Source organism: Buceros rhinoceros, unplaced genomic scaffold (assembly GCF_000710305.1).
Source record: "Buceros rhinoceros silvestris isolate BGI_N320 unplaced genomic scaffold, ASM71030v1 scaffold19164, whole genome shotgun sequence".
Classification (NCBI taxonomy): domain Eukaryota; kingdom Metazoa; phylum Chordata; class Aves; order Bucerotiformes; family Bucerotidae; genus Buceros; species Buceros rhinoceros.
The window spans coordinates 14,549-40,223 of NW_010410249.1; the positions used below are offsets into that span (position 1 = coordinate 14,549).

The 25,675-nt window shown below is 43.5% G+C and overlaps 2 protein-coding genes across 2 annotated transcripts in view; one reads left to right on the forward strand and one right to left on the reverse strand.

The window, feature by feature from the left end:
• Nucleotides 1–6,350: 6,350 nt before the first annotated feature.
• PPP3R1 (protein phosphatase 3, regulatory subunit B, alpha) lies at nt 6,351–21,304 on the forward strand. Its single transcript, XM_010135557.1, has 5 exons — nt 6,351–6,384; nt 14,204–14,380; nt 16,374–16,433; nt 17,186–17,370; nt 19,135–21,304. Exons 1-5 carry the CDS (start codon nt 6,372–6,374, stop codon nt 19,180–19,182), a joined length of 483 nt encoding a protein of 160 aa, XP_010133859.1. The 5' UTR covers nt 6,351–6,371; the 3' UTR covers nt 19,183–21,304.
• Nucleotides 21,305–22,873: 1,569 nt separating this feature from the next.
• Nucleotides 22,874–25,675, reverse strand: part of PNO1 (partner of NOB1 homolog (S. cerevisiae)) — a gene marked incomplete at its 5' end in the record, with an annotated part of 3,283 nt that continues 481 nt past the window's right edge. Inside the window, 5 exons of the mRNA XM_010135558.1 lie at nt 22,874–22,941; nt 23,364–23,434; nt 23,915–24,032; nt 24,526–24,586; nt 25,190–25,273. Of these exons, the coding sequence (XP_010133860.1) occupies nt 22,874–22,941; nt 23,364–23,434; nt 23,915–24,032; nt 24,526–24,586; nt 25,190–25,273 (402 nt within the window). The remainder of the gene's footprint in view (nt 22,942–23,363; nt 23,435–23,914; nt 24,033–24,525; nt 24,587–25,189; nt 25,274–25,675) is intronic.

Genomic DNA, 25,675 nt, shown 5'->3' on the forward strand with positions numbered 1-25,675 from the left:
GGAGAACATGTTAGCAATCATTTGGCAAATGCAGAGTTGAAAAATTGTACATTTTTTGCATTAAGGAGCAAGATATAGATAAGTTTTCAGTGCCTGCTTATTGGATGTGTTTGGTTTAGTGTCTTTAACTAGAGAAGCTTCAAGTGTATTGGGTTGTAGCTGAGTCAGAAGTTAGAAATCATTAGAGAAATTCCTGAATAAAGTAAGCTCTTGCACTAGAATAAATAGCCTTCCTGCAACTTCTTTTTTCATGCCTTATGCGTTTTCCCACTGCCCAACAGTCATAGTTGGGGAAGCAAATCAGTTGGAATAACTTTAAAACCAAGTTCAAGTGTGGGGTTTTTGTAATATTTAGGGTGTGTCCTAGAACTTGGTGGTCCCTGTCTCTTACACCCAGGAACTCTTAACAGCCTGTAGGAAGTACTAACTAAATCCCAAGATTTAAGGTCGTTAGTGTCATGATTTGCTTCTAAATCTGTAACTTGTGTTCAGAGGTCCAGGAGAAAATAGCTATGGTCCATTGCTGTAATATGCACCTTGTTCCTGGTTGACTAAATCAAACAGGTGATACTATTCCATAAAAATACTGTTTATTCTTTTGCGAACATATCATTGCACATCTTATTTGGTGCAGACCATGTTGTGTGTGTTTCATGACCTATGCCATCCTGTGAATTGAGCATATGATGGTGAGTCTAGCTGTTGGAATGTTAATATTAAAAAAAATTATTTTAATGGGAAGCTCTTTCTCACAAAAGAGCAGGAGAGCACATCTCTTAAGTACCACCTGAATGCCTGAGTCTCTTACAGTTGTTTTAAATGGTAATTTCTAAATTTTGGCAGTTAGACTACACTACTGTCAGCTCTTAAGACCAGTCTTGTTTTCAGGTAACTAATATCCCAATTTTAAGAAGATTTATTTCAGTGGCTGCAATGAAAAGCCTGTAAAAGGTGACTTAATTACTCCAAGTTGAACACAGATGCCAAGTGATCTTATCTATGACATCTCCTTTAAAGTTTCCTTTTGTAGTGTATGAATTAGATATTCCCGTTTAAATATAGTGGAAGATAATCAGCAACATGTTCTTGATTCACAGGCTCCTCTTGGGCTAAGACACAACTTTTCTATGTTGAATTGGTTGTTTTTATTTGAGTGCGTGGTTTTTTCTAATCAGATTTAGCCAAAGTTTATTCACAGTTTCTGAATGGGGTATTTTCCATGGCTGCTTTTTTCCACTCAAACCTTATTCCTGTTTGTCTTGTTTTAAGCCATATTTCTTGTAGTGTCTACAGAAACTTTGGGCTCTGGTAACCTCCTTTTAGGCTTTTTATTGCTCTGGTAAGTCACATATGAAATCTACAAATTACAGCAGATGAGATGTTGCATATTTTTGTGACCAAAGTTTAGTTCGGGAATTTAAATAAGTGACTTAAAGCCTCCTGGGCTTTGTCTGAAGTGTATTTTAACAAATATTTAAACCAGTGTACATGTACCTATATGTTGTGCTCTATTCATGCAAAAGTTTGTAGAGCCACGATAACAAATACTGTCCTTTTTAGTTGATCAACTTGCCTAGTGTGTGGTGAAGAGGAACACAGTGCCAGCCTGTGACAGCTAAAGCACTGCTAACTTGTCAGTAATAACTTAAAACCCAAACAACAAAACCAAAAGAAACTTCTCTTCACCAAGCTGGCAGTTCTTCATTGTTAAAACTTTGTGGAAACGGCAATACAGAAAATGAGCTTGAAGGAGAATGAGGAGGAAGAAGAATTCTCTGCAACAGGTAATTTCTGTTAATCATTAATTTTGGTAGTATGAAGAACAAGAAAAGATAGAGCAGCATTGTGTGTGTCTGAAGAGAAAGAAGGGTCTTAGGGTAGGCTTGTTTGAATGCTGACTGCCAGCTGCTTCTTGACACTCATTCTTTTCTAGTTGTACTAGTGAATGATGGAAAATGGCTTTTTGTGTAACTGGAGAATTGATTGTCTTGGTAATCCCTAGTTCTGACCCCCAGCTGACATGACTTGGTTAACTGTTTCACTTGCACACTTGTTTCCTTTGGTAATTGGTAATATGAAGGTGGGGGTGCAAATGCAGGAAGCAGAACACAGCGTGGTGACAACAGCCCCTAAAGTGCCCGTGCAGAAACATTAGTAATGTCCCGTTTTTGTGGGAAGCTCTGATGCATCGGTGTAACAGCCAACTGTGGTGTCAAGGCAGTTTGTGTTTAAGGCCACTGACAACAAGGATGAGCTTATTACACTTCTCTGTGTGCTGCTGCAGAAATCGTAGTCAGTCTGAGAACTGCTGCTGTACATGTACTAAACACATCTTAGGACACCACTCTTCCCCCTTGTTGAATTAATTCATGGTCTGGCAATGGAAACAAATCAAAAGATTATAAACAATCTAATGTTTACACTGTTCCAGGAATTCACTTGTATTTGTAGTCCCTCATGCACCACCTTTTGAGGACTAAATTTGAGATGACTCCAGAGTTGAAGTTGTGACTTGCTGGCATTTAAAAGCAAAAAACAAAGTGAGGGCTGACACTGATTTGAGCCTTTGAACTATTTTCAAAAAGCAGTACATGACACAGGAAAGTAATGTAAAATCAAACAGATCTGTGAAGTGTGTTCTGCTAGTACATGTTGAAGAGCTGCTCTGTGGTGTGGTGTCTACTGTGCACAAGCTGTTTTTGTATAAACAACTTCAGCTAATAATTTAGATTTTGTTGCTAATTGCAAATTGCCTTTATTTTCTATCCACAGCTCTTCATGTACTTCCCCAAGAGGAAACTTGTTGAGATAATTGCCCTCAACTGTTCTACCTTGGAGGAACATGTTCAAAACTGATCTTGAGAGCAATTGGTATTTGAAATAACTGACGAAGAAAGTGAACTCAAACACATTTTTATGGATAATCTACAGAAGAAATGAAGACTAAAGTCCACTAATGTAGCTTGTCCTTAGTCAGTAAAAAGGCACAGCTGCTGAAAGGAGAAAAGGAGAATAATTAGTAGAGAAAAAAATTGCAAAGAAGAAACCTTCTTTGCAACTGTTCTTGAAGGAACAAGCTGCGTGTCATATGAACTTCTGAAGTACTTCAGTTGCGCTCCAGCAGTTCAGTGATAACACCAGCCGCAGCCGAGGAGAGGACGTTTTATCCTAGCCAAAGGGGCCAAGTAAATCTGTTGTGGAGGGATGATGCGGTGCAAACTGTTTCTTCGCTTCTACACATGCTAACGTGGTGTATCTGAGAGGATGCTCTCACTGTGTGAGGTGTGTGAAATCTATATCTGGCAGGAAATACTAATATTATGATGTTTTTTAGCTGGCTATCTTAAAGGTATCAGAACCTTGTTACTCGACATTTATGTGTATAAATCAGCTTTTCTGTGTTGGAGATGAGATGCTGTTTGGAGATTGTATTCTGACTTTTTATAAGTTATAAAACAATGCCAATGCAGTGCTGTTTTGCTGGATAAGGTTTATAGTTCTGGTGATCTTCTGTAGTAACCATAAAATTTCTTGTTAGTGCATTCAATCACAAAGCAGTATTTTCCAGCACTCTTGGAACACTGCCTAGTCCTGGTGTTAAACTTGGGTAATTCTTTGCATTAAAACTGTACGGATGAAAATGTGTTCCTGGTTTTTTTTCCCCTCTTAAGGGGCTCGTTCAATACTTTACCAAGTCTCATAGCTCTGTTTTCCTCCCCACTTCTTTTCATAACACATTGATATAGGTGTAGACCTTCCATCTTACTACCAGTTCTGAAAGAGCAAAAAAACACTCAACCTGTGTTTCAGGGCTTATGCTGTATCTTGTAGAACATGTACATACTCCGATTGTATTTGGGGACAAATAAGTGAGCTTTTTGTACTGCTGTTCAGATTATGATGAGAAATACCTTCTCCAAGACCAAATCATTAATCTTCATCTCTGAGGATCAGGTCTTTGGTATAGAGGAACACCTCTGTGTTTGTCCAGGTCACAGCTGTGCAAACAGGAATCCTGGCCTGAGTAGCTTGGAACATTTATTTGTACCAAGAAAAAAGGATTAAAATCTTTAAAACCCCAGCAGACTTTTGGATTTTCCTGTGAAGATCAATGCTCGGCACATCAGTAGCAGGTAAGTACTTTTTAAAATACCTTATCTAAATACTATGTAGAAAATATTTACTAACTGTGTAATTTTTACTTTGTCACTTACTAGATTTTTCTAATTTTTTGTAGGTACCCAAGTTCCAGTCCTGGATAGGTGAGTATTCATAATGCTTCTTTGTAGCAGTAACTGCTTCGCAGAAAAACTAAGCTGAAGTTTACTTCATTCATGAAGTTTGTTTACTTAATTTAGATAACCTGATTATGTTTTGCATGTGCATCTAGATGCATAGTATGACTCCCCATAAACAGTACACTTTATTGATCTGTGAACTGAAAGTTATTCCTGTTCTGTAAGTTTCCCTGCGCAGTTTTCAGCAGCATTTTATGCTGCTTTAGGCAGATTGATTTCAGTAGCCTGTAGTAGAAATTAACTTTCTCCCAACACCTGAACAGTCTTCTAATGGAGTCATGATTGTGTATTTGTGTTTGCATGTGCATACGTGCACTGGTTTTAATTCAGCTTTCTTCTTTAATTTGCAGCCTTCCAGTCTGGTGTTTTTCTTGCCTCTTCATGACCTCCTGTCTTGAACAGCCTAACTGGATCCCCTGGTTCCTGTTTCTTCTTGTTTCAAAATCCTGCTTCCCCCCATTTTCAATCCCCATCCCTTTTATATCCATATACATGCACTAGGTTTTAACTACCTGTTTTGGCCTTTGCTGCTTTTTTGAGACTTGGATTGGGTTCCATCCAAGGTTTTCCATGTGGCACTGGTCTCCTGGATTCCCTGCTGCAGTGGAATAAGTTTGTGTAGAATATTTCAGTCATGCTTCTGGGGTTTCAGGGACCTGGTGGTCCTCCTGTGCATTTCTGTTGTGCTGGTTTGTCTTGCTGGGGTAGAAGTTAAGGCTGTATCTTGCTGCTCTACTTACAAAGGCAATGTGTTAACTTAAAGGAGCAAGAGAGCTTGTGGATTGTGGGGATAAGCAAAGTGAGTGTGTTCTGGAGGTAAAGGGAAAAAAGCAAACACCCTCACCCCACCCCTCCCAACAACACATCTCCTCTCAGACTGTTCGGATTCATGAGATGTTTGTTCTGCCCCTTTCTGTCCTTATTAGGAAAGGCAGGCGCGTGCTTCTAGGCTAAATGTAGTTTTTACTTTTTTTCCTTCTGTCAAGTAATCTCTGTATTTCTGTTTGGTTTTGTTTATTTTTGCAGTTTTTCATGCAAGTGCTCAGCTATGGTAACCGTAAGCTCCATACAGTGATAGAATCACCGATGAGTATAAGGTCTTAGACTCATCTTAATTTGTTTTATTTTCTTGTATAAAACACTCAATTTTTTGAAACATTTGGTTATGAATCTCTCCAGTTATCTGGTCACTCCTTTGATTCTGAAAAAATAAGCATGTGTGTATTGTGATCTTTTGCTCAAAGTGAGGCATTTGGTGAAAAAACCACAACTTGTAATTTTAGTGTCTTTTGGCGTTCACATTGCAGAGGTTGGAGATTTCAATATGTGCAAGTTCAAAGTGACTGTACCCTCAAAGTTTTAATTTTTCTGGCTGTGATTGTTGTAGTGCAGCAAGGGTTTAAGATACTTGTTTAACTTTCCACTCAGCTACAAAGTGGGAACATATTAATGTAGTACATTACTAAAATAATGTAAAGCTGTTACCTCTGAAATTCTGGTCACGTAAACTTTTTTTGCATCATTATTCCTGTGTGAATCCTTTTTTTGGGGGAGGAGTGGGCAGGTGGCTCTGGGGAGAAAATACACTGATTTTCTTATGCTGATTAAGTCTTGTTATGGTAATTGATAAGGACGTGTCTGTTCTGTGGATAAAATGGTGAAGCGCATTCTGTGAAGTCTTGAAATTAACTATTATTTTAATTTGAATAGTAGCATTTGCACCATGTACAACTAGTGAGTTTGGGTTTTGGAATTGAGACTATGGGCTCAAAGTTCTTGCCATCATTGTGTGGATTGCTGATACTCCCGTGAGAATTCTCATCAGAGGAGACCTCTCGGTGGTTTTCTGTTTCTTCGTATGCTTTGGTGACATAGGCCCATCCAAATAAAACACTGTGCCTGGTTGTTGGGTTTGAAATATGTACGGGTTTTTTAAATAACCCTGTAACTTGTATTGCCTGAGATCTTTACAGCGCTGAAACTTCCAATAGTTCCTCCAAGCTAACCTGGGAATAATGACGACGTTGTTCTTTGTTTGTGTTTCAGGGAAATGAGGCAAGCTACCCTTTGGAAATGTGCTCGCACTGTAAGTTTTTGAATTGTTACCTGATATTGTTAGGTGAATCTTATTTGGAGATTGCTGTGTACAGCTTTCATGTATGAATGTACTGCTTGAAAAGTTATGCAGTTCATATACCAACCAAAAGAGTGGAATTAAAAGGTGAAAGATTACCTTTGGAAAAAACAGCTTTTGCTGTAGAATTGTAGGAAAAAAAAATCGGTCTGTTTTAAGAACCTGACTTTGTTTTTCATTATTTTGTTAGAATATGAAACAAACTTAGTTTTGATGTCTGTGTAGTGAAGCATTTATAATTGTTAGCCCAGCTTGTGGGGCTTCTCCAACAGTCCCTGTGTCAGTTCCTCAGAGGCAGAGCAGCTTGAGGTGCGGGATGTGCTCTGGAGTGAAGAATGTTGCCTAAGCTGCCTTTGCCATGCTCAGAGGAAAGAGGTTGAGGCTAAAAGAGCATTTTCCTGTGTTAGCTTAAACCCAGCCATGTAGGTCAGTAGCCACTTGGAGTTACTTGCCTTTGGCTGCATGAACATAAAATTCATTGATGCCTCTTGTTGTGTTTGTTTGCTTTGTAAAAACAACAAAGTATTTCTTCCCTAAACCTGACCAAAGAAAGGGTTGTCTTGTGAAGGGTCCCTGTGGTGGTATGTGAAGCCTACATATTTTTAACTGCTTTTTTTATTAAACATTTTTATTGAAGGGTTTTTTCAGCACTAAATCACGTGTAGACCTGTGTTTGGACTGCTCGATAAAATTCCTCATTTTGGTGAATCAGGTCTTGTTTTAAAACAGGATAATGAATTCTTCAAGACAGGCACTGCCTTCTAGATTGCGTTCGTAATGCCAGTCATAACTGAACTCCAGCTCTCAAGCAGTAAAGTAAAATAAATAATGGAGGAATCTTTTTCTAAGCTTGTTTCCCGGAGAAATGAGGCTTTAGCTAGTAACTTGCCAGTGCTCTGTGCCTAACACGCATCCACGTGGATGAGAATGGGAGTCATCAGTCTGTAGACTCTGGGGTGTCTCACCCACAACACGCTGCATTGCTGGGTCGTGCTCCCAGTGGTTAAATATTTGGTTACCTATGGGTAGGTAGGTGGAAGTTTCGGTTTGATGAAGGCTACTGAAGTCTTTTCCTGAGTCCTGTGTATCAATCTTAGGTTACTGCTGCAGCAGTCGGTTTTTCTTTAGGGACACACTGGCTTCTGAAGACTTACTTGGCTTTTCACTAGTTAGGTCTCTGCCGCAGTTGTAAGCAGCGTATTGCCACCCTTATCTTCTGGTTTTGGGACAAGGTATATTCTTTGGCAGCAACTACCAACCTAAAGCTTTATTGCGGAGCTTGTTTGCCCCCTCTTACTGCAGAGAAAGAGAGGATTTCTGCGTTAGTCTGTGGTTAAACTGTTGAGGATATCACTGTGTAAATCTGAGGTTTTGCATGATTAAAGTTTTTTCCTCCTTGGCCCTCCTTGCAGTAGGAAGTCGGCTGCTTCTCTGGGCAATGTAACTACATATGCTGGGGAGGATGTAGTTATCACAGAAACGGGTCCCTCTGCTTGGTTGTGCCTAATGACTGCGATAATCGGGCTGTGCTTGAAGATTCTGCGTGCACAAATACCCTGAATGAACAGGGGTGTTTGGGGGAGCAGGGTTGTTCGGGGGCACAGGCATGTGCTGGAGCGCATCTGTTGAGTAAGTCTGCTAAGTGTAGGTGGTCACCTTGTTCCCCAAATGTTAAGGGTTCGTGCTGCCTCCAAGTTGTCACTTGGCTGTTCAGGTCACAGAAGCTGTTCCAGCCATGGTTTTGAAGGTTATTTGATCAGGATTTGGAATGGTTATGCCTTCTGGAGACGGTCCGTTAGCAATAGCGTGGTTATGTTCTCTGCCTGGTGGCACTGGGCCGTGATGTCTGCCTGGCGCTGCAGTCGCTAGTCTGGTGTCTTGTTTTATGAGAGTAACTTTGTTCTCAAGCTGACAGTTAAAGGAAGCAAATTCAAGATGCTATGTAGAGGACAAACACTATTAAACAGTCAAATATTCTTTTTACCCTTCTTTTTAGAAATCAGTTCTTCTCAGGGGATGAGTTACTGTTTTAAGGAATCTGACAACACTTTTCATTTCTCAGCTGTGCTGTGTCTGAAAAAATCTATTGCTGTTTTACACAGTGACAATTTGATGTCAGCCAAGCTACGGCAAATTATCCGTAAGAAAATTTTATATCAAAAAGCTGTGAAGAAAACAATTTTATAGTATAGTTAACAATTTATAGAAAATAGTTTATAGTATAATCTTTTACAGTATAAACAATATTTTATAGTATGTTTTGGTTTTAGGCTAAGGATCTCAGTATCTCTTTTCTAACTTATGAAATGGTACTTGACACATCTGAAGTCATGAAAGGATTAGGCCAGCTGTGTGTAAGCATATACAAGACAAGTGGTTGAATGTGTTCTCAAGGGCGTCATCTTTTTGAAATCTGATCTCCACGACCGAAATGGCTGTCTTGGTTGCTGCTCTGAAACACTATATTCGTGAATCAGACAGGACTGTAGAGAGAGGTGAGAGCTCTTGCTGAAGGTCTGTTTTATTTTGAGATCTCTGCACTCCGTTCTTCTGGGGATTTTTTTAACCTGGAAACACTTGAATTTCAGAACCTGTTTTATTTACAAAAATACATTTTTACTAATATCTTAGTAACATTCCTGTTTATAATCTAATATTTGAGAAATGTGGAAACTAGGCTCTCTCTTCTGGTCTGGTTTTTGTAACAACTTTGAGCCAGTATTTGAAGAGTATCTGAAAAGCCAACCTTTTAAATGCAGGTTTAAACGTGTAGGTAAACGCTTAGACACCTGCCAGAAGTGCCCAGCACATCTTTGAGAGATGTGCAGCTTTTGTAAGGTTCGTGTGCTCTGCACTTGCCTCCCTGAGTATTGCACTCCCTGCAGCAATGGGTGTCCAGGGCTTCTGAACACAAAGCAATTGACCTGTTAAAATATTGCTGAGTTTTGTGGCTTTGAGATCTGTATTTTGAGGCATTCTTTACACTTGACTGTCACGTTAATAGCAAACCAGCCATGTGCCTTTACATTGTCTAGAAAAAATATCATTAAAACAAATGTTCTGAAACTTTCTCCAGAGCAGAGCTCATCGCACTCCAGAAAGTTGTTTTAATGAAGCTTTTGGAGTTGCCACTTGAAAGCTTTTTTACACCACTCTGAGCACCAGCGATGTGAGTAACAGCTTGAAACAAGTGAGCGTTTTAAGACATTGTAGAGCATCCTCTGCTGTTGTGTTGGGGGAAGAGAGTGGAGCATCCAGTGATATCCATCAACATATTAGAGTGTCCAGCTGGAGGATGAAGCTAGTGTATTAAAACAGGAGTTAGATGGAGCGCTGGTGTGTGATTGCTTGGAAGCATGGAGTGAGTTGTTTCATTTTAACCCAGTTCATCACGGCTTTAGATGTATGCGGCTGAATTCAAGCTATGAGCAGGTGTTGCTGGCTCTAGAATTTTAATACTTAGAAGAATCTTTTGAAAATACTGATAGTTCTTTAATTGAAAACCCTTAATACTGGAACTGCTTAAACTCTTACCTTGCTAATTACAAGGTGAAAATTTAAAATGAAGTAACAAATGACTGTGTGTAGTTAAGCAGTGAATAATTTGATGTTTCTACAGGGCTACTAGCAATGCCTTTAGAAGAAAAATATACAATAGGTATTATTTCTAGCCAGGTAGTGAGTTTGTAAGCTCAGGCATCAATGCCAAGCATACAGGATACTTTCTGATTCTGCTGAACAACATAGGGAGTAGAGAGGCTGTTGTCAGCTGGTGAGCAAAGCACAAAAGAAGGTTAAAGGAACTCTGGCTGCAGCCAGAGCTCAAGGAAGCTCAGACCGCTGGGTTGAGTCACAGACTGCCTCAAACGATGTAACCAAAGCTCGATCCTCCTTATTTTGCTCAGTTATGTTATCACCCTGTTTACACCACTGTGGACTTGGACCTCCTCTGGGTTTCCTTGTGTTTTCATCTCCGTCCTGGTCTCCTGAGCTTGAGTTGTGTGAAATTGTCTGCTACTGCCACCCCCCGTCCTGCTGGCTCAAACCTTCACTGTATCCGAACTCTACTGGCCTTGCATTTCCAGCACATTGCTTTTGGGCGGGCACTGGGCAGCCTGTAAGGAGCCCAGTGATGAAGGAGCCATAGAGATGAAGGAAAGAGGTGTTTTCTTCAGGCTCTCTGAATTACCTGTGTCCCCTGTCCTTCAGGGGTAGTGATGTGAGATTTTAAGGAAGTCAGTCTGTTGCTAAACACAGAATAAAAAGCAGCCTTGTGAAAGGGGCAGATCCACCGTAGATGAGGACTGTTGTTATATGTGCACTGGTGGAGGAAATCCAAGCAAAACTAATAGGATGTTTTTGAAATGTGCTGTCATACATAAATGTTTGCCGGTGTCCTTTAAAAATTCAAAACAAATGGAAAAAAACCACCAAACCCAGAAAACCTGCAGGGTTTTTAGGCAGAACCCCCAGGCAGAGAGAATTGGCAGAAGTGATGGCTGTGAGGTAAAGGAAGAAAGAATAGACTATGCAAATTTTAAACAAGGCTTATATTGTTACGTGTTCATCCCTTATTTTATGTACCTATTTATTTTGTAAGGCTATTTTATGAAGACAAAGATGTTACTGAAATATGACTATAAAGCCTTTTACATTTCAGCTTGTGGAAAGGATTTTAAGGGTAGGTGAGGTGTGTGCAGTATACTTAAGGAAAAAATAATGGAATTGTTCTGAAATGAAAATGTCATAGTTAAAGATAAACGGTGATCTGCAGAGGTTTTTATCCGTATATTCATTACAAACAGAGGCTTTTATGCTCATGGAAACTTCTGTATTCCTGTAATTACTTGATTTTTTTCATTATTTTCTCATCCATGTCCTCTCATCCATGGTGTGTCTGTTGCCAGAAGGAAAATGCTGGATGAGATTAATACTTGGTCAGCTTTTGGCAGAGATACTACTTTCTTCAGTACTGCTGTTTGACTTTTTTCCTCCCCCAAGAGCAGAACCTCTACGAGCTCTCCAGTGCAGGAAAACACTTTGCTTGAACGTTTCAAGGTTAGGAATGAGAAATCGGTAATACCCATTTCTAGTAGAAGCTGCTGCTCAGCATCTCTGCCTGGACTCTGTATGGCAGGGGAGCTGGACCTGACCATGTGAGCTCAGAAACTGGATGTGTGCATGTGTGGAGAGAGTAATTAACACTTTTTAGAAGTATGAAGACTAATTTCATATTTAGGCAGTTGTTGCTTTGTACAGTTCAGGAAAACAAAAACCATTCTTGAGAAATATTCTTAGAAACCTCTTCAACCTCTTCCCCTTCCCATCATCTGATTCTTTATCATTCATAACCTTGATGTCCTTGACTACAGTCTTTAAGAGAAAATAAATTGTTTCTTTTTTAATTGGTATTGGTAGGTCCTGCTAGAGATAGATTTGCTTGAGATGGAATATGTTTCCAGCAAAAGTTTTTCTTAACACATTGTGCATGGAAGATCTTACTTCTCTGCTGGAGCAGACCAGTGTGGTGGCAGGATAGTCCTGTCTGTCTTCTGTGCCAGCTGTGGTAATCTAAAGCTTTGTGGGAGCATTCTATTAATACTGGAAGTGAGACCTCACTGATGTGGTAAGAGGTTGAAGGTGAATTATATTCTCTAACAGATAATATTTTAATTTGCTGCTTAGTTGTTCTAAAGCGCAGCTGGTTTTCCAAAAAATTAATAATACGTGTGCCTTTTATTGTTTGTGGTTTTTCCAGTAGGAAATAGTTTGGTTATAACCATCACAGATCTTATTTCAAGGTTTCCCAGCATGATTTCTAGATGCAAACTTCTGATTTCAAAACCAGGGATTTGTCTTAAAAATAATGGCCAGTTATTTGAGACGCGTTGCAGTTTGAGTCCAGGTAAAGAAGCAGGAGATTGTGGTTGGACCAGGGCATCGCCTCAAGCACCACTAATAAAAGCAGAGACGCTGATGTCGTGGCTGGAAAAGTCCTTATGTATGTAACTGTAATACAGATATAAATTCTCTGTTCATTCATTTTACATTGGAAAATATGTTTACTTATGTGGTGCGATAAGCCAGGCTTAATGCTTTTGTGCTTTTCAAATGCTTGCTTTGAGAGTATTTTTTAGGATTAGCTCCTCCTATGTGAGCTGCAAGTCTGGAGTGGAGCTCGCAGTAGAACGGGGGCTCCCGTGTTACCAGCTTGCCGTGGTGCTGGCTCTGCATTGAGCTGTGGTGGGTCCGGTAACCTCACGGTGGCAGGACGGGCACTGAGGGTAGATAGTGCTGGCCGTTTCAGAGACTGACTCTGTTCACAGCTTTAAGATTTGGAGGAAAATGGAAACCAAGGAGTTTCTGAGGACAGAAGCAAGAGCTGGCAAATAGCATCAGTATATTGTTGAGAAGAAACACCTTCAATTGTGTTCTAGGCTTCCCTGTAAACTGGTGGAAAAAGGAATGTGGACTCATCGCAGTCGAGAAATGAATTAATTGAAAAGCCAAACTGCGTACTAGAAATTACAGAAACTACCTTAAGCCTCTGCCAGTGCTGTTCAGCCTTATTTTTATAGCCCTGGAAGTAGAATTGGATCTGTCACTTGCTGGCACAGCAAAGGGAAGATTGTTCTGAGCATATCTAGCCTTTTTTTTTTTTTCCCCCCTCTGCCTCTGTGGTTGTGAGCAGTTACCATGACTGCCTAACTGCTGAATGTCAGAATTTACTACTCGGGCAAAATAAGCCTTGACAGAAAACCACCCTGTGCTGCTGGACTTGGGGCATTCGCTTGCAGTACTGCAGTTGTGTGGAATCACACCACTGACTTTCTGGTGAGATGGAGCCAGGAGCTGTTGAGAAGACTGTTGGTGTTAGAAAGGGAAGCGCTATGGGGAGGTTGAAAGCTTCAGGTTCTGCAAGGCATGTTTGCTGTAGGCTGGCTTTGGTGTCATGCTTGAGCTGCTGATAGGGAATTTTCAGGTTGTTCCAGGGAAGATGTTTCAAGCTTTTCAGCAGTAAGAGAGTACAAGATTTCTTAGTGGTATTCATGGATCCACAGAGGTAGTGTGCTCCTGGCAAAACCAGAGGTGTTAAGTAGATAGTGCTTTAATTGAGATTCTCTTTAAGAAGAGAGAAATGAAGTTGCACTGCTGCAGAATCCAAATCTGCTTTAACTTCCATGACCAAAAAAATAGATGTATGCAGGTGTGTCTGTTTCCTGTCTGAGACAGAGGTAAAACCTCTATCTTAGGTCTGTCTGGGTGGTGCTTTGAGTAGGTGTGTGATAACTCCTGTGTTCGGTGTGCTGAAGAAGCACTGGTTTTGCTAATATGTTTACTGGTAGAATGTCTAACTTCCTGTGTTAGTCTCGTGTAAAAGTACTGCCGGCTACTTCAAAGACAACTCTGTCTCCTCTTTAATTTCCTCGTAGCCGGTGTTGGTAAGAGCTGTCTGACTAAGAACTAGCTAAGCATTCTCAATCCTTAAAACCAGGGTGTCAGCATGAGTGTTGGGTGAGTCACACGGCTGTGGTATGGCTGGGGCAGGGAGGGAAAGCGGTAAGGCTTATTTAAAGTAAAGCGAAAAGGCTTGTGTTTGTCCTTCAGATTTGATGTTAGCTTTATCTTTCCTGGGAGTGTTCAATAATTGTAGAAAAGCAGGAGAAATTCTGGGAGGAAAGCACTGAAATGTGCATTGTGTTTAACTGGCAGAGGGTTTCCTGAAGCCTTGCTTGAGAGTAAGTGTCGGGTTTTTCTTTTTACCTTCCAGTTGATGCTGATGAGATAAAACGACTAGGAAAGAGGTTTAAGAAGCTTGATTTGGACAACTCCGGTTCTTTGAGCGTGGAAGAGTTCATGTCTTTACCTGAATTGCAACAGAACCCGTTAGTACAGCGAGTAATAGATATATTTGACACAGACGGAAATGGAGAAGTGGACTTCAAAGGTAAGACACGGGGTGCTTTGTTGTGACAAGTGCTGGCATTTTAATGGAATTCCTGGAGCCTCAGAATTCAAATGTTGCTGCAGCTGAGAAAGGAAGGGCGAAGAAAACTTGTTAATCAGAGGAAGGTTCTAATTCCTCGTGAAACTGAGGACCAGTAAAACGAGTTTCTCTGGTGCGTTAGGGCAGCACTCTCCTGAAAAATGCAGAAAAGAGCAGACTGTGTGAAATAGCTTTGCAGGTGTGGGGCTCCTCATCGAGTATCACTTCGCGTACAGGAATCCAGACTCTTAGTCATGATGCCACCTGAGGTACGTTCTTAGGCCAAAAAACACGGGGGAGATAGTGTAAGTGCTGTGTCTGTGCGTAAGTTGTAACTCTCCAAATGTTGTGGGTGTGTCTTGGAGTGTTTTGAAAATAGTGTTCTAAATGGTGAAAGTGGTGGATAAATTTTCTTAAGTGAAAAACTAACGTTTTGGTTTAGTACATTCCTGCAGCATGTTAGACTTACTTGAAATGTTAATGATTAAAAGGGCCAGCAGATGGAAAGTCTTCAATGCTAGCTCGTGTTAAAATGGCCTCTGACCCTTCAGTGACAAGGTCTGTAACTTCTGTTCAGGCTCATGCTTAGTATTTCTTACTGCTTCTGAGTAGCAACGGTTAATCTGGAAGTTGTTTATAACTGGAGAAGGTTATTAAACCCCATTTGTATTGCCAGGCTGACGTTGTAACTGTTAAGACAGCAAAGCTGCTGAGCTTTACAAACCCCCCGACGTGTCCGCAGGGAGAACCGCAGTGTAACTGGAGTGTTGAGGGTTTGAGATGTTCTTGGTATCTGTTTCCAAAGCGCTACATGTTGTATGTAACTGTCCACGACGGCCTTGTGAAAACCAGGCAGTGGTGAAAGGTGATGCTCTATCGTGTGTGACCTTGAGGTGTGATTAATGCAGTTACCACGGGCTGTCCCTCTTGGGTGGGAACAGGAAGTTGTTAAAATCAACTTCATCTAGTAAAATGCTGCTGCAGTGAGTGGCAACAAATTCTATTGTTTCATCTGGCCGGGCTGGATTCATGTGAGTTCTTATTTCCGTCTCAGAGGGAAACTCAACGCAAAGGTTTTAAACTGTGAAACAAGGGAGATTTAGAGTGGACATAAGGAAGAAATTTTTTATGATGAGGGTGGTGTGACACTGGCCCGGGTTGCCCAGAGAGGCTGTGGATGCCCCATCCCTGGAAGTGCTCAGTGCCAGGCTGGAGGGGGCTCTGAGCAACCTGCCCTAGCTGACAGCCCTGCTCGCTGCAGGGGCTTGGAACTAGGTGATCTTTAAAGGTCCCTTCCAGCCCAAACCATTCTGTGATTCTACAAACAGGAAAGCGACTGGTTGGGGGGAAACTTGCATTGTTTCAGCAAAAGACCCACCACTCTTTTTAAATGACTTCTGCCAGTTTTACCAGCCAAAACTCTTCAGTCTAGTTACAGGAGCTCACCCAGACGCATCACGTGCCAGGTTTGTAAAGTTTATTGGCAACTCAAGGGTTTGCTTCTGTGGTCAACAGTGTAAATTTTCTTTTCACCCTATTTTTAAGAGAATTTTTTTAGGAATTTGTTTTAGAGCCATTTTTGGTATTAATGTAATTCTTGCTTGAAGTGGAGAAGCCGGTCTTGGGAGGAGCTGTACACTTAACCTCCACTGCAGCAGCTTTAGCAGAGATCTCGCTGGGGTCTGATGTCAGATCCTTGTGAAGGTCCTGCGGCAGAATGACTTAATACGGAGCGAGCAAGTCTGTTCAGTCAGAGCAGTGCTGGATTTGGAGTGCTTCCCACTAAAAAAGTATCAGTGTGTGGACACTAGGTGTCACAGGGTAAGTAGTATTTTAAAGATATCAGGGTTCTTCTTACAGATTCTTTTTACAATTTCTAAAAATTCCAGAATGCCGATTTTCTTGGCTTATTGAAAAGTACACTTTTGGTAAATGTTTTTCTTGTGTCCTTTAGAATTTATAGAAGGAGTCTCTCAGTTCAGTGTCAAAGGAGATAAGGAACAGAAGTTGAGGTGTAAGTATTTTGATTTACCTTAATTTTTTTATCCTGAAAAATACTCTTTGCTTAGTTACATTGAGAAAAGGGCAAATGCGGGTTCTTCTCAGAAGCAGGAAGTCACGAAGGTAGGTGTGAAGCTTTTTGTTGTCATTTGGTGTACGAAGAATTTGCCAGCATTCTAATTAATACTAATTTTTTGCTACTACACTAGAATAACACTCAATTTGAGGACCGCAGCTCAGGAGCACAGTATGACCCAGGCTCTTGGAGCGGCGAAGGGAGTAGGTTCAGTCATGGATGTAGCTTTCAACAACCGAGACTGAAACACTTTAAAAAGAAATTCAGTCTTAATGCCAAATAGTTTGCAGCACCATATCTGGGTGGGATTTGGTTTCTGTTGCCTGGAATTCTTTCTGCTTGCAAATGAGCTGCTACCCAGGTGCTTCCCTTGCGGTGATGGAGATTTCCCAGTTCAGTGTTCTTTTACTGCTGGTGCTAAACCAGTTTCAGCTGACAGTTCTAAAGTGAGTGTTTTTCTCTTCAGTTTGATAGTAGCAGCATCCATTGAATTGTCCTGATGTTTCACGTTTTTCAGAACAAAACGGGAGGGCTGTTGGAAATCTCACTGAAAACGCAGTATTTTTCTCTGTTTGTGCAGGACTGTGTCATCACTTGCTGTTAATGCAAAGTGCACAGGGATGTGTGTTGCTTTTTTCTGACTGCATTTGTTACCCAAGTGTTACAGACACGTATTTTTACTTCTGCAGTTGCTTTTCGCATTTATGATATGGACAAGGATGGTTATATCTCAAATGGAGAGCTCTTCCAGGTGCTGAAGATGATGGTGGGGAACAATCTCAAAGACACTCAGTTACAGCAAATTGTAGATAAAACCATAATTAATGCAGATAAGGATGGGGATGGAAGAATATCCTTTGAAGAATTCTGTGCTGTAAGTAACCTCTAAGGAAAACTTGGATCAGTTGGGATTTAAAAACTAAATGGAGGAAAGATGGTAGCTGCTCTAAAGGGTAAGATTGTAAAAGCTGAGTAGTGGTTCTGATCTGGCTCTTGGAGAGAGTCGCTCTTGGGCACCACTTTGAGAGGGGGTTTTGTCTTACGGCTTCAATACAGCAGTAGCAGTGCGTCTGACGGCGTGAGGAAGTGGTGGATCGGTTCCCTCAGGATGCAGACTGCCCCGTCACACTCGTGTGCCTGGAGAAGAGTGTTTCTCTCGGAGCACGGCACCTTTCACAGAGTACTTTGTGTCGTGTTGGGAGATACTGAAGCACGATCAGTCCTGATTCTGTGTGTAGCCAGAAACACTGGGCAGAGGCGAAGACAGATCTTGGAATTCCAGCCTCTGTGCTGGCAGAAAATAGCAGCTTTAAAGATGAGTTGAGAGCAACTGGAGGTGTAGGAGGCTGATTTTCCTTGTTTTTTGAAGTTTGATTAAAAAAAGTGCTTTCAGTTGTTCAGAATGTCTCAAGCCACTTAATGGAATATCCTGAGTGAAAAATCTCAAAGCATGGTGGGCAGGCACCGAGTCTGCTGAGGGAAGAAAAAGGCTTCACGCCACCTGCAAGCTGTAAAGCCAGAGCCAGTCTAGCAAATCTGTCACAGTGTGTTACCGGCAGTGGTGGTGTGTGCTGGGGAGAGGTGTATTCCCCAGAGGTCAACTTCGGGTTAATCTCCCAGTGTCTCCACTGGGAGCCTGCTCCCAAGCACCCTTTAGAAAGGTTTATCTTGGCAGGGTGTGGAGAGAGCCTGGGGAGGTGAGGTTGTCGCCATCTGCAGAGCGCAGGGGTTTTACGGTGGTCGGGGGAGCGGGACTTGTGTCAGGGGCAGGGACAGTGACCCCTCGGGTGCTGCTCTTGAAAAAGGACCCCCATTTGAGAGGCCCACATTAAAAACATCGGGGTAGCTTTGGGGCATCGTTGAAAGCCCCTGGTGATCTGCAAAGAGCACGGAACGAGCTGCAGGCACCCAGACTGGGGAAATAGCCGTTTGTTTCTCGCTCTGGGCTGTTGTCTCCCAGTGTCCACTGGATGTGGTGGTGCCTGTTCCTTCCTTCTGTCCGTGGGCTTCTGCCCAGCCTTCCTGTCTGGTAACACTGCTTGATTTTTTTTTCCTTAGCCTTTCAATTTCTTCGGTTTTTGTGGACCTCCTAACCAGAAACCTTTCATTCCCACAGTCTCTTACCCTCTTGTTCTCGCATTTTATCCTCGCTGAATTTTGTGCCAATGATGTACAAACACACCTTTTCATTTGTGGCATTTGGCCTTTGAATTTTGTTTCCACGTTATAAATCGCACTTTCCCTTTCCCTGTGTGAGTTGTACACCTTTGAACGCTGGTGTGTCCGAAGCCCAAGCTCCTGGGTGTATGTGGCTTTGTCAGAACTTTCCAAAGGCCCTTTGCTTCTCCTGTGAAAAATGCACAGTTTTACAGGATCTGTTTTAGAAGTGAAGCTGCATTTCATTTCACGTGCTGAAACAGAATGTGACATGGGGGAGGAAAGCCCGAACGGTGTCATTCACACTGGTATCAGGCCCTCGAGTATGTAAATTGCACTAATACAGTTATCTGGGGTATCTCAGGTGCTTGTGAGGTGTGGGTTAGTTTGGGGGGGCCAGGGTGACCTGAATGCAGCTTCTGAATAAACCGTCTGTGCTGTCACGCTCATCTACTTACGGCCACACCTTTTGTTTCTCCAGGTTGTAGGAGGCCTAGATATCCACAAAAAGATGGTGGTAGACGTGTGACTCTGTAGGGCACCACCCAACACTTTTGCTTTCTTCTCCATCTCTGAAGATCTGCTCCAGACGTCCAGCAATGCTCTCTGTGTATTTAAATGGAAGTATTTTTCTCTGTGAAGCCACATTTTCCAACATGAGCCTCATGAAGCCAACTAAGTGTTATTGAACTTTTATTCTCTCAATAACTCGGTGTAGCACTTTAAAGTCTGAAGGACAGCCAAGATGGAAAGAGCATATCAGTGTGGTGGAGAAAGGGAAGGGGTTGGCTTTTTAATTTATTTTTCTTCATCTTTTATAACAAGGAAATATCTATATATATATATGTGTGTGTGTATTTATATATAGATATATATGTAGCTTTCTATATGTAGTAGCTAGGTGGGCTTTAATTTAATATACTTGATTCAGAAACAAAACTAGAGTACAAAGTGCCAAGCAGAATATTAACAGTTCAATATATGGATATACATCCTTACTTTTATTTCACACAGTTTTATATATATAGTAGAAGAATGTAAAATTTTAACTGGGTGTTAGGTCAACTCTTCCTTTTCCTGTGACTGTTCAGATGTTTCTATATATTGACTGGCTGACAAAGCATCGCTTCTGATGAATTCACCTTAATGACATTATTTTTTTGTAACACAGGAGACTAAGTTTATTTATACCTGTTAATATATTACCAGGGACTGTGTCTCTTTGCTAAATGACGTAGTTCAGTTCTACTCAGTAGGAGAATATAGAGTTTAACGCTACTGCCAAGAACCAGCCCTTGCGTGTGTGTAGTGACCGCAGGGTGCTCCGGTGGCCGCTCGGTTGGGTCACCCTGGCGAGGGGAGCAGCCCAGCCCTCCTGCCGGGAAGGCAGACCTGCTGCTCCCATCTGTTTGAGGTAGAGCCGCTGCAGGCGTCAGACGCATTCGTGACCCTTCTCGTGTGCTTAGCTTAATGAAATTAGGCTCAAGGTAACTGCGCGGGATCCCTGCTGCTTGTTTTATACAGTGCTTAGACTAGACAGCGCTCTGGCCATTTAAACTCTGCTCTCCCAACCGTGGTAGTTTCCCCTCTGCATTTAAAGAATACTACAGGTAGCATAAATAACGTTAATATTTTATATATATGTATATAGGATTCATACGGGGGAGAATCTTGTAAGCCTACGCCATAAAGGAGGAAAACGTCACACTATCTAAATTTATACCTCTTGCGGTACTCCAGGCCTTTGCCTGGAGGGTTTTTTCTTTTCTAGATCTGTCCATATCATGATTTGTAACAGATGGTATCTTGATACACTTGTGTGATATAAAAGTAGTGAGCCATGTTTTACAACTTTATATCATCCCTTCCCTTTTCTGCAATGGTACTATTGGCTGGAGGAAAAATATTTGCTAGATTTTTTTTTTAGGACAGCACATCTTTCCTGTACAGTAGCTTTTCTATTGAGGACTTGTTTTCTGATGGGCAGTGGAAAGCACGGGCTGTCTGAACCGCCTTCAGTCGAGCACCTGTCTGCCATCGCTGTTCCTTCAACTGAGTGCTGCATGTCATGGGCTCTGTCTGCGCGAGAGAAATCCAGGTGCTTGGTGTCCTTGCATGACAAGAAGTTTTGCATGTCGATCGAGTTGAAATGTTCCTCTTGTTTACATAATTTGCATACTTTAAAAGATAATGTTGCCAAACTTTGGTAAATGTTAATGTTCAAAACAAAACTCTCCACTACATGTTCACTTTTCTCTTCCTCTGGATCAGTACGTGGTTTATGATCCCAGCCAGTGGTTGTATCTGTTCCAGTGTCAACTGCCATGTGCTCTGCTTCAAGGGGGAACTAGTCTTTTGTGAATTTTTTGTACATAAGTATTTGTTACCAACATTTTAGCAAATGCTTTTGATTTCTCTTACTTGCTTGTGCATATCTTGGCTGGCATTCTAGAAATTAGTGCTAGTGCTATTTCCGGGGGGGATTGGAAGGGGAGGGAGGAGGTTTTGGTTGTTTTTTTTTTTTTAGTTTGTGTGGGGAAAAATGATTTATGTTGAATGTTTAGTTTTTCCTCTGCATGCTACATCATATGTTGTGGGAACTATAAGAACCTTCATACTATATGAATACAAAATAAAATATTTGAACCTTGGCTGGGCTACTTCAGTGCTTACCTGGACCTTTTCCTGGGGAACTCTGAGCAGCTCTGCACACTCCTGTACTCAGGAACACAAAAACTTGCTGCTCACGGTTTTCCGACCCCGCTCCCATTATAAAGACTCCATGAAAAGCTGAGCAGGGTGCAGACAGTCTCCTGAATGCTCCCAGGCTCCACTGGAGGGGTTTAAAATCATGGTTGTTTTCTTAAAGGCATCTCTGGTTCTCTTTGCTACAGGTCCAAAGTGGATAAAATACCTTGTTTTAAATTCTGCTAAATTCAGAATGATTGTGCTAAGTGCAAGGTGGTTTAAAAAACGATGCATAACCCCCCCTAACCTTAGTGCAGGTGGAGAGTGAAAGCAGCTGCTTTCTCCGCTCCCTCCTCCCTGGGGCAAGGAGGGCCCTGGTGCAGTGGTCTGTGGTGCAGCTGTGCGGGCCTGCTGCCCTCTCCCTTTCTGTGCCTGTTGGGGGGTAAAGGTGAGGTCACTCTGCCGAACCCCCCTCCGCCCTGTCACGCTGATGGTGATCGCTGACATAAGCAGGTGCTGACTAGGCGGGTGTGTGGTTTTCCCGGACACGCTCTCCCTGCGCAGCTCGGACTGCGGAGAGCTGTGTGTTCAGGCAACCCTGCAAGCCTTCAGTCTCCTCACGTGGGAAGGCTTGAATTAATTTGGCAATGATAATAATCCCCCACCCAAAGTGCCTGGACACTGGGAGAAGTGATGAATTCCCAAGTTTCTGATAATCTGGTTTTGTTCTCGTTCACCAACCTGATCTGAATCACTTTGCAAGAGACTTGGGAACAGGGAGGTGCCCGGGCTCTCTGCCAGCCCACCGAGTCACGCTGGGGCTGCTCTCTGTCATCTCTCTCCCTCCTGCTGCAAGTGCAGAGTGGTTCAAGGAGGAGGTGTAGCATGTCGGAGTCGTTTGTGCTTTGGTGTGCTGGCAGGTACTGAACCAACCTGGTGGCTCTCCCGAAGGCTGCTCTTACAGGCCATCTTCAAAAGAACAAAATCTGCGGGTGCTAGGATTAGGTTCACGTGTGTTCACCTCTTTGCCCCATTAACGTATCACACACGCACACACACGGTGTTCCAGCGGCAGCAGCGGCTGGCTGGGCAGCTGGACGCTGAACTTGGCCTTGGGGCTGCCTGCCTTTTCCCGGAAGATACCGATCTGATCCGTGCTGTGTGGCTACAGACACCTGACTATGCTGCCTCCTTCAGCTCAAGCTCCAGGGCTTTCCGGAGTCCTGCCCGCAGCTCCTGATACTCTGGTGTTTGGGAAGTCGGTGCTGATGGTGTTCTTGTTTAAGGCTGGGTGAACTCGAGTACTCACACTTCCGATACAGACATGATTTAAAGTAACTTTTAATGGCTGTGCACAAGTATTGTGTTCAGAGGGGGCAGCGTGTCTGCGGGAAAGCACGCTGCACAAACAGTCCGGGTTTTCTTCTGGGCTTCCCCGGCAAGCAGGAGACTTGAGCGCTTGGTAGCTCGAGGTCTCTCGTGTGCAGAGAAACCACAACCCGCAGCCCTTGGGGGTGCAGCTGTGCTGCAGCTCAGAACCTTTCGGCTGCTCTGCTGGCCACTGCCCGAATATTGCCGTACACTTTGGACGGGGGACTTCCTGCAGGAGAAATCACAGTCGGCAAACGTGGCAACACAAGTTTTGTTCTCACATCCGTGTGAGCAGCGAGGTTTGCCACCTCGCCTGTCGCTGCAGGTGCAAAGGGAGATAACTTCGCCGCTGGTGCGGGTTCCCCCTTTGGTTCTCCAGGCCACGCATTCAAAATAGCCCCTCAGGGAAGGCTGTAGCTCAACCAAAAGGCAGAAAACTTCCCTTCTGCACCACGGAGAGGGGGTTGGAGCCAGAAGCCAAGCCTGGGCTCCCTGCTGCTTCTCCAAACCTTCCTCTTAAGGGCAACCAGACAACTCCCAGCAAGGTGTGGACACACCAAGGTCAAAGGTAAGACCCACAGAAAGTGGTTCCTCAAACTGCAACAACTATTCACGTGCCACGGAGAAGGTCAGGTAACAGGACTGACTTACCTAAGATCAGATTGCAAATTGCCGTTCGTGCCATTTTAATGTTCTGGAAAGATCCCAAAATATGAATTTTCCTGTAAAAAGCCATAAAATCCGCGTTAATGGAAAACCCCTCTGTGAGTATGTAGTTAACAGAGCGGTGGAGGTTACGTGGATCTTCAGCTCCGTGTAACAGTCCCTCTTCTACACGTGTAAATAAAACCACCTCAAAATCAGAAAACCGTAAAGCCTGCGATCTTCTAAATCCTTTACAATAGATTTTACAATTTGCAAATGGAACAGCGCAGCAGCTTTAGCGGGACAGGACTGTTGCAGGGTTGGTGGTTCATGCATCGAGGGATTCCCTCGATCCGGTGCTGGTGACACCACCACCGTTCTCAGAACAAAAGGTGAAATAAATACTGGAACAGGGTTCACTAAAATCACACTTAAATAACGTGTCTTGCCCCTGCTCTGCAAGTGTTTCAAAACGTTCGGGTGACGTTGGGTCCTGGAGGGGACAGGGTTCGTTTAGGGGCTGCACCCTGCCTGGAAGGAAGGATGTCAAGACTTACGTGTCCGCAAGGACGATTCGTGTCCTGGTCACGTTCTCTATGGTGAACTTTGTCTTCCCGCCTTTCCCTGCTATTCTGCCGACGGCTCTGGACAGGTGATCTCCTTTCAGAGGCTTGACTGGAACGAGAGTCGCTGGTCAGCCTGACCCCGCGGTGGGGGTGTCTGTAATGCCTCCCGGGGTCGAGTCCCTGGACAGGGCTCGTTCTAAGTGACCGAGAGCCCCTTCTCAGCGGTGGGTGGGTGAAGCCCGTACATGACAGGAAGGGAAAACTGCATCCGGTGCTCCCTGACCAGGAGGCCCCTGGCACGTATCCCCACCCTCACTGTGAAGCGTAAAACAACGTCTACACCGCGATGAGAACAATCACTCTGGCACAGCAACATCCTTTTAAGGGTGGAGGTTTGGGGGGTTTTATTGGGATGTCTTTCTTAGAAAAACGACAACCCATTCGAGGCGCCTCTACCTGGACACTGATTCTGCGGGAGGGGGTGCGGGTTTTCCTGCTTCCCGAGGAGAAGCGACACGAGTTGGGAGCAGGGGGGGATCCCAGAACCTGTACTGGCACACGAGACACACGACTACCCAAACAGTGCAGCGGAAACTACTCACCATCTGTCACCTCAAATGATTCCAGGAACAGGTCATCTAATCTGATGAGAGCAAGAGCGTCCTGCAACAGGAGGGAATCTGTCATCAGCCCGAGTGCTGCGGCACCACCCCAGGGCTGCAAGCTCTGCTGGCTTTACCAACAGATGACATCGGTGACGCCTCTCCGCTGGCGGGATCAGCGTTCGGTTTTTCGATAGCAGGTTAATTCCTTGTTTCCAGGTAGAGAACCAGAACCCTGCCTGTGCTCGGCTGCCCCCACGTTCGCCCCAGGCCCAGCGGCAGCAGGGAAGCCAGCGCAGCTCTGCAGCAGCCAGAAGTGGGTTTGTGTTCTCCACGTACAGTCTTGAGCAGACGGAAGGTTACCGGCGTGGACTAAAGCAGAATGACCTGTCTCTACGTGTGCAGAGCAGCTCGGAGCCGCTGCTCCATGCTGGCCTCTCAGCTCAGTACATCCTGTTCCATCGCTTTAATTATGCGCTGTTTAACGGGAACGTTTTTCTCCTGCGTTATTAAGGAGCTCGGCTTCCGCTCCAATCACAGACACATTTACTTCCAGAAAACTAAGCAAGGGTTTTGACTCCTTTCTTCCTGTAGCCCACAGGGAGGCCGAAGACATCGTGCAAGCCAGTTCAAGTGCTCTCGCGATCTGGCTGTGGGGACTCACCTCTACTTGGAAGCCAAGAATAAACGCCTTCACAAAGTCGGCTGCTTTCGTCAGAGCACTGAGGTCCTTTGTCTCCGGACAAGTCTGCAAGACAAGAAGTTACGTTTGCAAGTAGGATCAGGACCTGAACAATCTAAGCGAGAACAGTCTGACTGTGAAGAAGCCACATTCAGCTAGTGCTCCTGTGTCGCGTGTCACCGAAAGGCCCAAGTAATTAACTCTGCTTTGTTATAACGCTGACCCTCAACAAGAAGAGCGCGTCAGCTCCCCCGGCCTGCGCACGGAGGGGAGGGAAAGGAGAAGAAACTCCGAGGAGAGCCAGGGATGAAGAATGAGCATCTTCGAGATTTACCTGCTGGTATCCGTGCCCTAAGCTCCGCTACAGAGAAATTGCCTCCTCTTCACCGACAGCCCCTTACCCTCTGCCACCCCCCCAGAGACCTGGTGCCCCCTCGCTGGTAACTCCCGACTGTCACTGGCAGGCGC